Source organism: Anarhichas minor, unplaced genomic scaffold (genome assembly GCF_050575085.1).
Source record: "Anarhichas minor isolate MPS153535 unplaced genomic scaffold, ASM5057508v1 ptg000073l, whole genome shotgun sequence".
In the NCBI taxonomy this organism is placed as follows: Eukaryota; Metazoa; Chordata; class Actinopteri; order Perciformes; family Anarhichadidae; genus Anarhichas; species Anarhichas minor.
Genome location: NW_027466519.1, coordinates 4,022,138 through 4,034,980, shown reverse-complemented (window position 1 = coordinate 4,034,980; position 12,843 = coordinate 4,022,138). Strand labels below are relative to the sequence as shown.

The following is a 12,843-nucleotide window of genomic DNA, read 5'->3' as shown; positions in this document are numbered from 1 at the left end:
AACAAACAGATTCAGACAAAGACAGAAACAACCAAAACAGAGGAGGAAGGAGAGGAACAAATGACAATATGAGCTGTAGGTGGCATAGAACAAGCCAATGCGTCCATAGCTGCCAGTTACAGTGAATCACAGGATTAAAGTTAATCGAATGAAATAAAAGGATTGCCATCAAACTCTAACAGGATTTTCAGTTCGAAGAGAAAAGCATTAAGATTTGAGCCATGAGAAAAAAATTATCTTCAAAATTGAGGGGTTTTAAGAGAAGCATTCATACACAGCGCTTAAAAGAATACGTTGCGATGTTGGTGATGTAGTCGTAGATGTGTTTGTTCATTCAGAACTGTGTCTGCTGAACTAAAAGCATTCAATTTGGTTTTACACTCTGAGCATGTGCTGTTAGGTAATTAAAGCCACACTCCACCAATTTTACACATTGATTTTAGACATGTTCAGCTCATTGTCCGTAGTTTCACGTGTGTTGAGAATTGAACTCACTTGGTGACTTTGAATATCCTGAGCAGTCGCAGAGCTCTCAGCACACTGATTCCAAACGATGCCCCTGGTTTAATCATGTCCCAGATCACCTCAAAAATACTTCCCACAATCACCTAGAAAGGAGAGCAGAGGATACACGATCACCTGTTGCAATAAGCATCCAAACAGAACGACCACTGCCAGTTAAACTTAAATATCTACAAAGTTAATTTACTCCAAAATCAAAGCAGTTAAAGGAGGAGTGGAAATAATTCCTCGCTCCGAGGCCGTACATCTTCAAGGACATCTCAGTCAGAAACAAACCCAGGAAGACAATCTCGGCTGCGTCTGTTTTCAAGATGGACAAGGTAACAACACAAAGAGAAACCGGTTTTATAGGCAATCGACATCAATAAGCGTGAATTGGTACGAGAGCGTATTTCTATGTATGACCTACAGAGGGCCGTTGTGAGCCAATCGGGCTGGTCATAGTGGACTATGGCCACACACAGAGTGTTGAGGCCCACCAGACACAGAACGATCCAGTAGAAGCTCTGAGCTTTCACCATGCGGCGGATGAAGAAGCGGGTCCTTTTCTCCTTACGCCGGAAGTAGGAGGAGCTGTCCATCTTACAGCCGCTCTTCATGCTGGCCCGACCAAACGGAGAGCCAGGGGGAGCTGAAAATAATGATGAAGAGGTGAGAGAGGAAACGTGAGGTTTAATTTTTGTCCATGCTTCAGTTTTCACATTTCTATATATACTGTATATCTGTATATATTTGAATTTAACACCAGGTTTAAAAGCAGTGTTTCACTGCCCTTTGTGGTTGAAAGATCCTAGTGTGTTGGGCCTAATACCACACCCACCAGTGATGTCATGGTGTACTGCCCACACCGGCATGTACACTTGTACATCAATGCAGCAAGATGAGAAGTAATCCCACTAAAAACAAGATGTTCAGCTGCTCTTACAAGAAGTTGGATAATCATGTCTGTACCATAAATGTGATGAGACGGTTAGCTTAGCTTAGCATAAAGACTTGAAGCAGATGTAAACAACCAAAACTTAAACTGATAAAAGTAGCAACAGCTACCCAAGGGACAGAAAGAAAAGCACAAAATCACATTTTTTCTTGCAGCCGCTCATTAAAATATATGCACCTAATACCTTTGTGCCCCGGGACTGCAGGCATCATGTGTGAAATGGGAGACGAAATTTAACTGTGCAGTGCATCTATTCCCTTGGCACTTAATTTTACGGAAAACAGACATGAGATGAGATAGAAAAAAAAGTAGCAAAGGCAACAAAATGGTTTCAATTACCATGCTTGTGCTCATTTCCAAACAACAGAAAAGCAATTACATGTTGTGTTTGTGTGGAACCATGAAATCCATTCCTATTAAGAATGTCTTGTTCATAGAAATAGAAGTAGAACAGACATTCCCATGCAAACCAATGTAGCAGGAGGGTCAGAGCGGCGGACATTTTTACGTTATACCATTGCGACCATTGTAGCGAGTTAACGTCCATAGCTATAAACTAAATCGACTCTTGCAAGTCGCCGACACACTGAGGTTTTGGCGTAACTACTAAAACAAGCAGTGGAGTAGTAACGTTACGAAGCGTAGAGAGCCAGAGAAAATCCGTCTCATCAAATAACTTAATGCTTCATCCACACACTCGTCACAGCGTAGGAAAGCACATTGCTATCTCAAGATGTGAATTAAGCACGGTGGAATTAGCAAGCTTGTTAGCTAACTAGCTGGCAGCAGGCTAATTAGCTAACTTGTAAATTCCGCCATGCTTTAATGCTACAAGCTATCAAGCTACCTAGATAGCCATCCATCTCCGGAGCTGCGTACGCTCTCTTTACAGCCAGCTGCGACAACACTTTAAGGCCCAACTTGCGTATGTTGTAACCATAACAAGTAACAACGTTCGCTATTTTCTTTTATACTTGTCAAATGACCACAGAAAACTGTGAGATGTCAGTTTTTCCTATTATATTTCTATGGTCTCATTCTAATAAGCTGCAGGTGATTCCCTTGCTATTTTAATGTAACAGTCTAATTAGAAAAGTTAATTATACTTCTTCTCCCTCGAGGGGATATGCTTCTACAGCAGATCCAGATAAAGCTGAATCTGCTTCTGTAATGCACATTTTTAAGTTTGTGTGAGATATCTAACAACTTCTTCTGTACTATAGAGGTGACATGACATACTAATCTGATAAATGGAGACCAGAGAGTCAGTGGACATGGTTTTGTTCATTAGAGGAGACGGGTCTTTATGGTGGCTTTTATTGTAAAGGTCAACTCTGTGAACAGACAGCATGTGAAGGTCAGAGATGAGGTGCTGGTGGCCGTGGATAAAAAGACTTACGAACGGAGGAGATGTCTGCAAAAGGATCCTCACCCTCCTCAGCGCCGATCAGGTCGTTTTTACCTTTCTTGACTTTGCCTCGTTTCAGGACTGTTAAGAGAACAGCGCAGAGAGGGAGGGAAGAATACCCATGTATCAGTCTTAAAATGTAATATAGGGATTGCAATATGGGAATAGCGATGTTCTGTTATGCAGAACTGTATTCTTTAACATAAATATGTGAGAGTCAAGACGTCAATTATAGCATGAAAAACAAGCATTTTAAAATTGTATTTCAATGGAATAACCCTCATCCCATCACATGGTTTATGTCCATGTGTGTGTGTGTGTGCGTGTGGCAAAGTGGAGGGGTGAGCTAATTGGAATCTATGAATAGCAGGCATCAATCATGTTTTTCATTTGGAGATTTTCCGCCTTTCTGCTTGAAGCCAGCCTTGGAATGAAAAACTGCCAGCGCAACATGAACGTGACCATCACATGACCAGCTCGGTGTCACCGGGGTGGTTCGCTCATTCTCCAGATCTACTGTACATGCCTGTATCTCAGCTCAGAAGGGCTGTCTGGAATTGACTGCTTGATTTTCTTTAAACAGGTGAAACAATCTCAGGTTTGTAGGTTTATTTAAAATATATATATTTTTTCATTTCATTTTAAGATGATAAAACTTGAAGTACTCAACTAAACAACAGGAATGACTTCATAAGATGGAGATTTTTTTCAAAAGCATATATTAAAGTATATTGAAACAACACACACCGTGCTTAAGTTTACCCATCTTTTATCTCTAAATTAAATATTCAGCCTGAGGGATAATTTCCTCAATTTCTTTTTTCCAAAAACGAGATAAAAACGTTGGATAAATCGTTTTAAAACAAATCATTTTAAAATCACCTCTACTAAGCCAGTCACCAATGATTGGCACTTTGCTCCACTATTTCATACCTGCCATTCATCTGACGGTCAACTCCACATTTTCTGCTCGAACGACTTCAGAGTGTTTTTCTGCGGCTGTGGACTCAGTCTGTTTAATCCCTGATATGTAACTAATTGAGAAATAAGGCAGCTGGGTGCTGTCACTTTACTGGAATCATCAGCAGGGATGTGTTTCCAGTGCGTGTCTGTTCACTAGCAAATGCCTTTCCATATGTAAGTGTATGTGTGTGTGTGCGTGCGTGCGTGCGTGTGTGTGTCTGTGCTCGTGTTGGGGAGCTTGGTATAGTGAATTCTCTTCAACAAATCCAATCAGACTGAAGCTGTAAATCCCACTAATTAACCCTTGCCCTCACACCAGGTCTAATGGACTGACATCATGGGCGAGAGAGAAAGAGAGAGAGAGAGAGAGAGAGAGAGAGAGAGAGAGAGAGAGAGAGAGAGAGAGAGAGAGAACTGAGGAACAGCGTGCTCCCTTTGAAATAAAGGCAAAATAGTATAGAGTGGAACTGGAAACCTTGATTACCACTCAAATAATCATAATCATATGTACTCATTATATGATTGATGGGTGGCTGGCATGGCTTCAACCAGCACATTTTGCAGTAATAGGGATTAATGTAAAGCCGTCTTACACTTGTTATACTTGTTTTACTGTAATGTTGCCTATTAAAATAATTAAATATGTACATATATTCAGAGCATTAACATAGCAGCAAATAACTCTTTGCTAAGTAAAGATATAGTGGAGTAATGTCTAGCTGAGCAGAGTCATTCTCCCTCTGTAGGTGTTGTAATCCGAGCTTCTCTGTGCTTTGTATTGGTAACGGGTGCATGTGATGTGTGTCTGTCCCACTGGCTAGCTAATGCATAGCCGATCATTTACGTACAGCACATTAATGCTGTAAATAAGCTATTATTAAATGGAAATGAGTAACTGTACCTCCTGCTGTGATGGACTATGGTGAAGCAGGAAGCAGATACTCAGCCTTCTTTTTACCTGGAAGGTTTTGTTTCCTCTTGTACCACGCACCATCCAGCGGGGACTTCTCCTCTGCAATCTCCTCCTCCTCCTCCAGCAACACCTCCTCTGCAGCGATAGAGAGAGAGAAAGGAGAGAGGGACTTTCTATCAATTTGTCATGCTTTTCTAACACAACAAACACATGCATGCCAGCTCTCACACTGTTTCAGAGATGAGTCTGACCTGCTTTGCAGATCCACTCCAAGTACCCGGTGAGCTCTCTCTCGATCTGCTGCTGCCTCCGGAGCTTCAGGAACTCCTGCCTCTTCTCCACACGCTCTCTTTCTTTGGCAAATTCTCTGTTGAAACAAATACACAGATATTTTCTACACACAAAAAGAACAAATAGACATTTTATCACATTTGCCATTTTGGATTTAAAGGTAAAATCTTTTTTTCCCCTCTCGTGTCAGTAATCTGTCAGGAGACAACCTGCACATGTGCATTCACAGTAACAAACAGGATTATGTGAATTGCAAAACCAACACATTTGTGAGACACTGCCTCATGGGAATGAAGGAAATAAAGGGTTCAAGCTTTCGTCTGCAGGATTATTTACTGTGGAGTTCAGAAAGCAGGGCAGCTGTTGAGGGCACGGAAGAGGAAAAAGGCCATTGGCAAAGCTGGCAGGTAGTTATGAAACTTATGGACGAGATCTTCTTTCAGACCTTCTATAACCTTATTTGTTGTCTTTCGTTTCGCCACCGTTGAAGTCTGTTTGCACTGATATGCTTTCATTTTTCCGGTGCTCTGCTCTTCTTAATGCCATTTGATAGGAAACTTTCCCTGGGACCATAGACAGCCGAGTGAGGTGCGTACTACAATGTATATTGTTTTGGGGTAAACTATTCCTTTAAAGGCATTGCTTGACATTTTTGGAATTATACATCTTTGTTTTTTTGCCGAGTGTCATGGTACGTGTTCATAGGATCGTCATTTCCACGCTTCCCATTCATTATGTATGTAAGCAGCTGCGCAATGCATTCTGGTAGCGCAGTGTTGCGTTTTGAGAGACGGATCATCATGTTGCTTATTTGCATAAATCTGAGTGCTAGGCTACTTTATGCAAATCAGGGGCATCAAGCATGACTCGCCGCTTCTGAAAACTCCCCAAAAACGTTTAAACTAACCATTGTTGATTGAAAATGAAGACGGATTCAGCGACTGCATGGCTAATTTCGGGCCTCAAATGTTTTTTAGATGTCTGTGAACTATTTTAATAATATAAGACAGCAAAAGTTTCCAAACAAGCCCCTCTATAGGTTCAATTTAACAGCCCTCTTGAGTGAAAGTGTCCGTCCAATCAGGTGCCTAGTGCATAGTGGCAGCCCATCAGGCAGCCAATGCTGAGAAGCTGTGTGACACTTTGCATCCAAAAGTACCTCTGTGGACACATAGCATTAGCTGATGTCACTCTCATGTCTGTATGCTGTAACGTACTAAATATCATAATATCACTTAACCAACAGTGATGGGAGAAGAAACAGAAAGGGATGACTGAAATGAAATAATTTACACAATAATTTATTACAAACATAGAAAAAAAATAGAAATCCACTCCTTATCGTCCGATACAGTTTTTCATAAGAATGACAGGGAAGCTTCCTCAGCACTGGGTTGTTTTTTTGTGATTGTCGAGACAAGGGGCTGTGAGTCACGCCAGGTGGAAGGAGGCTCTTTGTGAGCACAGACACAATGAGATGGACACATGTCAGATCCAGCAGCACACAGGACCGGGACAATTGAAGCCACAGAGCGAGGCCTTTTCATGACACCAGAGGATATCAGGGAGAGATGATGAGAAACCGAGATAGATATATGATATGAATAATCTGCTGATTTTATTCAATTCACACTTCAATTCATACACACTCCTCCGTTGTAGTAAAGAAACGGGACATTCACCCAGGAGACCGCTGTTCATGTCCAATGTGAAACCGAAAGTAAACGTTGACTTTACACTTGTTAAAGGCGGTTGTTGTTTATTTTCACTAGTTATGTTGTTATGGTTGTGACGTTACGTTATATTATTAGTTATTATTTCAACACAAATCGTGATCTTTTTTTCTTACCGTAACCATTGTTTCACAACGTTATTCACGTGGCATTGTGCTTTTCTGCAAGTGTGATACGAGGCTGATATGAAACGTATTTCTTTTGTTCTGAAAAGTTGACACACAACGGATCTCAGAGTTTGCAAAAATGCACAATGGCAACGTTTTTTTCCTGTCGACTGGGAACAGTTATGAAAATGTCTGCGGTAATAAAAAGTAAAGAGAAGAATGAGAAGAAAAAAATACAAATAAAATGCTGATTATAAACTAAGTAAGAACTTTTTAATCTCTAGACTGTTTGCAATGCAAATGCCAATTTATAAATGAGATTTTTACTCAGATGTTTGCACTATTTATTAATGTATTACATTTTTACACATTTTTAATACATAAATTAAACTCAAGCATTTTATCGTTAACAAATGTTTAGAGTTGACTTACCCAGAGAGGACACCGAGCACCAGGTTGAGCATGAAGAAGGAGCCGATGATGATGAGAGGGATGAAGTAGAGCCAGTTCCAGGCGTTTCCAGCTACATCATTGGTCTGGACACACGAACACAAGGACGGACGTAAGAAGAAGCAAGTCATCACAGTCACACACATTCTACCAATAGCACATATATATATAAATAAAGAATACATTTTTCAACATATCATCTGCAAAGCGTAAGCATAGTTTTTTCTCATGTAAAATAAAGTGTGAAACCTAAAACCAAAATGCAAAGAGTCAGCAGTACCACAAATAAACTCCACGAATGCTTGATTCCAGTTAGGAAGTCATCTTTGTAAGAAATGGCAAATGAACTTAAAATAACAAGTCATTTTGTTTTGTTTTGAATGAACCAGCTTGAGCTGAGCTGATTGTGTATGAATATGTATTATCTCGCATTCCCATTTCCCATCAACAGCTGTAACGAACAATGTATTTTTTACAAACCTGGAACTGAACAAAAACGCTTGCCAACTTGCCTCATTAGAAAGTTACTTTTCAAAAAAAAAAAAAAAAAAGAAGCAATTAAAAAAGTCTCCGTTGTCTCTGTGAGCTATGTACCAAACACACACAACAACCCCGATATCACGGTGAAACAACTGTTGAATTCAGCACGAGTTACAGCTCAGAAACATCCACTTTGAATAAATAGCTCACAGGCAAATAGGTGTGACCATTCAGCCTTTTAATATGAGCCGCCACGGCCGGGGGGTTGGTTAAATGACTGACACACGTGCACATACAGAGAGTTAACTGCTGGTAGTAAGTACTGGCCAATGACCACACACCACCCACCACCTCAGCATTGACCCGTGCTATTTTACCATAGCATGTATGCTGATTTATTGACTAATAGCTGGTACATGTGTGCATTAATCTGCTGCTAGAACAATGTTTGCAACATGTTCTCACTCCCAACTCGTCAAATACCACACTTGGTCAGTGCTCCTGAGCTTAAAATGACGACGCTCTAGGTAACTCTCTAGCATCCCCTTTGAATGTGTCAGTAACAACATGTCACTTTCCGCTTGTTACATGCCAAGAGTCTTTTCAAAATAAACTTCCAACGTAGGTTTCCCTCCTACTTTACGTTTTTATTTTACGCAACAAAAGTACTTTGTTTGTTTAGTAAAATAATACACTTTTTATTTAGCTGGTGATAGTTAAGTATGAAAATTGCAGAACAAAACTAATGAACTTGCCGTTAAGCATGGGGCAACGTCATGTGTGAAGTGGGGAGAGGTCAACAAACTGTCCACACAAAGTACAATGCAAAACTTTCTCCTCAATGTAACTATAAAGTATTTGGATCCACATACATTTGGCCATCTTGTGTGTGTCCCCCATACTAAATTCATGTATGGATAAATGTTTTTACTGGTACGGATATCCTCAATGCCTTCTTGTCATAGAAGAAAAAGAACAGGTGTTACAGTCAGAACATTAACGTTGACGCCGTTCTATTCCCAGTAAGTGTCCCAGTTAGTCGCGACAGTGTGACAGTGAGCCGGTATGCACAACACCAGGTCTTACATTTAATTTAAAGTATTCCTTAGATGCTTTTTTGACCTGACTGTGCACTTAGCTGCAGGGCTGATGTTCATGCTTGTTTGCCATCGGGGGGGGGGATTCGTGTCTCCGAGCGCTCCCACACAGCCGCCTGCGAGCGGGGGACAGACCTGTGGACTGATGGGCTGTGTGAAGCACAGTGACATTTTGCAGACGCCAGTGTCGGAGAGCTGCCATATGCTGGCTGTAATTGTGATGGGAGGTTCGGGTCGGCTGAATCAGCAGGCCTGAGATCTATATTATGCACCCGGGTATGTGAGATGAGCACACACACACACACACACATATACAGTAGCACACCCTCTGTCTCAGCTGTCAGAGGAGCAGCAGGATAAATGGTTATCGGAAGTTGCAGCGTGTTGCTCGGCATACATTTTGTTTTCTGCATGTCCAACATCTCGTCATGTCTTTCTCTGCATCTCTTCCTCTTGCTCTCCACATTGGCTCTGTCCAATGCTCAAAAATACGTCTACCGACACCTCTTAAGCTCACTGATTAACAAGTGGCATCTTGTTTGTTCAACCCGCACATCAACAAGTTTTATAGCAGGTCACACGCTGGTACTATTTGTTTTGCAAGCAGCAGCTGGGTGCAGTGACTGTGCGCATGCTGAGCTTGGCTTTATGGCATTTCACTTTTTGGTTCAGTCCCATCGCTCTCAGAAACAAACAGTCCTGTCCCGCACCACGCGGCAGACAGCAAACAATCAGATACAGCTGTTACCAATACAGGGTCAGATATTTCTCTCATATGTTGGTGGAGACCAAAACAGAGTTTAAAGGAGAGTGAATATTGAACAAATTAAAAGGACCAAAACACAAATAAAAAGGAATTCCAGGATGTTGGATGGTTTAAAGTTTTCCCTATCCTCTAACGATCTGTGTAAACAAGTTATTTGGCTAGTTTGGCATCTGTGGTCAGAATTAGGTAACACGCGGCTTTCTTTTCTGTTTGCAGGAGCAGTAGATATCTTCTCTCTCTCTGGGGAACTCTGTCTGGTGTGGAGCACAAAATAAAGTGGAAATGCACTCGGTTGCATCAGCTTTCAGTCCCAGAGTCAGCTGGTGAGGAGGGAAGACTTTTCTCTCCTGTTGATGAGACCTTCATTCTTCAGCTGCTCAGGCAGGCGAGCTGAGTTCAGTTGAACTTTTTTTTATTTTTTATTTCATATTCTGGAACAGCAAGGTGTTTTTTTTCTCCGATTTAAGAGGTTGTACAAGCTGAACACAATCGAGCCCATTGAATCTGATTTTGCATTGATTCTTATCAAATATAAATTTATATCCACAGTTCTCTTCATAATAGGGACATTGCTTAATGTACATAAATGATCAGTGTCATCATGAAATTCTGTTGATTTAAACGATACGACATCAGCACCATGACCAAACAGAAGAAGGGATGCTATACTTGACAACTTTATCGTTTCATCTGCAGAGGCCCCAATGTAAAGACCAGCATGTCAGATTTAGTAGACTGACATGATAGACATTTTTGTCTTGGTTGTTGGCATCGGCAGAGGAGAGGAGGGGAGAATAGAGAGCTGTACCGTGGCCCCTGGGCAGCATGGAAGGACATCCATCACTTCAATTTATCATATGTCACTTCAGGATGGAGGGTGTGATCCAGTATTCTATATTACAAACAGCCTCTGGCAACGTCAGACAAACACAGCTGTGGTTCCCTCTACATTTAATTCACATAGTAAGGCTAAGATGTTTGTGGTCACGATTTTGCTGCAAGTCTGCAGAATTTTACAATCTGGTACTATCTTGAAAACAACCAAAAAAAAGGAGCAATTTTTCATACTACAGTGTACAGACTTTTGTATATAAAGATCACCAAATCGTAAATGTTCCAAGTGAAAGGCTCTGCTTTGGACCCCACCTTTAAGCACACTGGGTATGGAGCCATGCAATGAGATTAAAACACACAGCGTGCAAGGCAAGAGAGCAAATACAGGGCATATGGCAATCAAAGCCACTGGCTGTACTAATTAAGTTCATTACAAAACTACTGATGCACTATGTTGCCTTTGGCAATGCTTCTAATGACCCCATATGTTGTTTAAGTGCAATGCGATGACAGAAGAAAACGAATACAAGAGTAAAATGGAGTTATGAGTATAATAAGGTCTATTTATTCGGAAACACTGAGAAAGCTAATATACTTTTAAAACACACACCAAGCATTATGTATAAAAAAAAAAACATATGGGACTGAAAACAGAACCTCCATGGTGGATGTAAAAAGTTGCCTCCTACATTTCGTTGATGTCAAAAAACGAACTTCAGTGACTTATATTCACTGATCTTGATGTATTTATGAGTTCACTTGATATCATTATTCCACCTCTGTTATTTCCATGAGTCATCGCTGGCTGACTGCTCCGAATGATCAGCGAGGAAAAAGCAAACGCTGCCACATAATTTGGAGTCATGCATCATGCAGTAGTGGTGTGACAGTGTACTCCCACTCTCAGCTTACAGTGCTGCTCCCACACACACACACACACACACACACACACACACACACACACACACACACACACACACACACACACACACACACACACACACACACACACACACACACACACACACACACACACACACACACACACTCTCTGATGCCAAGGGAAGCCTGCTGAGATAAAGACAGCCACTCTGAATCAATTCTGCAGCTCCTTACAGTCCTGAAACATTCACAACAAGCAGCGGTGACTGTGCTCAACAGCTCTGGTGGCACAGAGAGCAAAAGGTCCTCAGAGGGCTGCTTGAATGTATCAAAACAGTTTAAATTGAATTTTTGGGGCTCCCATCGTCTCTCGTTGACGCTACTATTTTTCTCTTTTGACACCGATTGAATTTGCAGCAGGCTAATTTTAGTAATATTTACTCAGCCGGCTTGACTTCAACGCTTGAACAACCGCAGCATCGCAACATACACAAGACCAGGACACGTTGAAACGTGTAGCAACATGTTTTAACATCCTGCACACACACATAACGGGAAGGAGCTCGGCTAAAAGCTCATGCTAGCCATTTTTACCTAAAGCGAAGACAATTCCAACACCAGGCAACTAAATGAGCACACGACGAAAACACTAACAGTACAAGAGCGTATAGTATAGTGGGGCCATTTACATTGCATGGAGGAGCATTTGCACTCGGACAGCCTATCCCTCAGCCTTCCATGTAAAAACATGGTCTTTGTTTGTCCATCTGGTGGATGAATAAAGGTACTGCACTCATTCTAAAGGCATTGGCCTTCAATACAGTCATAAGCTGGTAAAATAGACCAATATAGGTGATGGTTTTCTTTGAATGGGAACATGTATAAAGGTCTGATTGATATATTGTTTGTTTCAAACCAAAGTAAAAAAAAAAAGCAGCTGTATTTAGATGTAATTAAAACCTACAGTGACATCAGTGACATTATATAATGACATTATACAATGAAATTATATAATTTTTTTAATTCAAACGGCACATATGGGACCAAAATGTACCCAAATGGGCAATTTGAATATTCCACCTTAACATGCCTCCACTAAAACCTCTCCAACGTTGCTCTGCTTTACTGTATTAGTATGAGTCTGTGCACAGGTAATGTTCATATGTTGTGATATGGTTTGCATACACGCATACACCTGAGCCACAGGCTTGAGGCTTGAAGAATATTACATTTGCACACAAAGTTCCTTTCAAATCAAAGTGCTAAACGAGTATGAGTCTTACAGGCTGAAGTCTGGTATTCAGACTATATATTCTGAGGCCTTTACCTCAATGGTAACCTGCCTTCAGCTTACACTATCTGCCCAGCACCAAAAAGCTGACAGACAAAGTTAGAGAGCAGTTTGTGAACGAAGAGGAGCATAACAGAGCTCAAATGTATCAGGTGGACACTAATACGTC

At 41.1% G+C, this 12,843-nt stretch overlaps 1 protein-coding gene across 1 annotated transcript in view; it reads right to left on the bottom strand.

Annotated features, from left to right (window-relative positions):
• The window catches only part of cacna1bb (calcium channel, voltage-dependent, N type, alpha 1B subunit, b), a 140,436-nt gene that overhangs the window by 67,181 nt on the left and 60,412 nt on the right, over nucleotides 1-12,843 (bottom strand). Inside the window, exons 7-13 of the mRNA XM_076079823.1 lie at nucleotides 7,307-7,410; nucleotides 4,995-5,110; nucleotides 4,789-4,878; nucleotides 2,859-2,948; nucleotides 932-1,153; nucleotides 710-822; nucleotides 496-608 (exon numbers count right to left, since the gene is read on the bottom strand). Of these exons, the coding sequence (XP_075935938.1) occupies nucleotides 496-608; nucleotides 710-822; nucleotides 932-1,153; nucleotides 2,859-2,948; nucleotides 4,789-4,878; nucleotides 4,995-5,110; nucleotides 7,307-7,410 (848 nt within the window). The remainder of the gene's footprint in view (nucleotides 1-495; nucleotides 609-709; nucleotides 823-931; nucleotides 1,154-2,858; nucleotides 2,949-4,788; nucleotides 4,879-4,994; nucleotides 5,111-7,306; nucleotides 7,411-12,843) is intronic.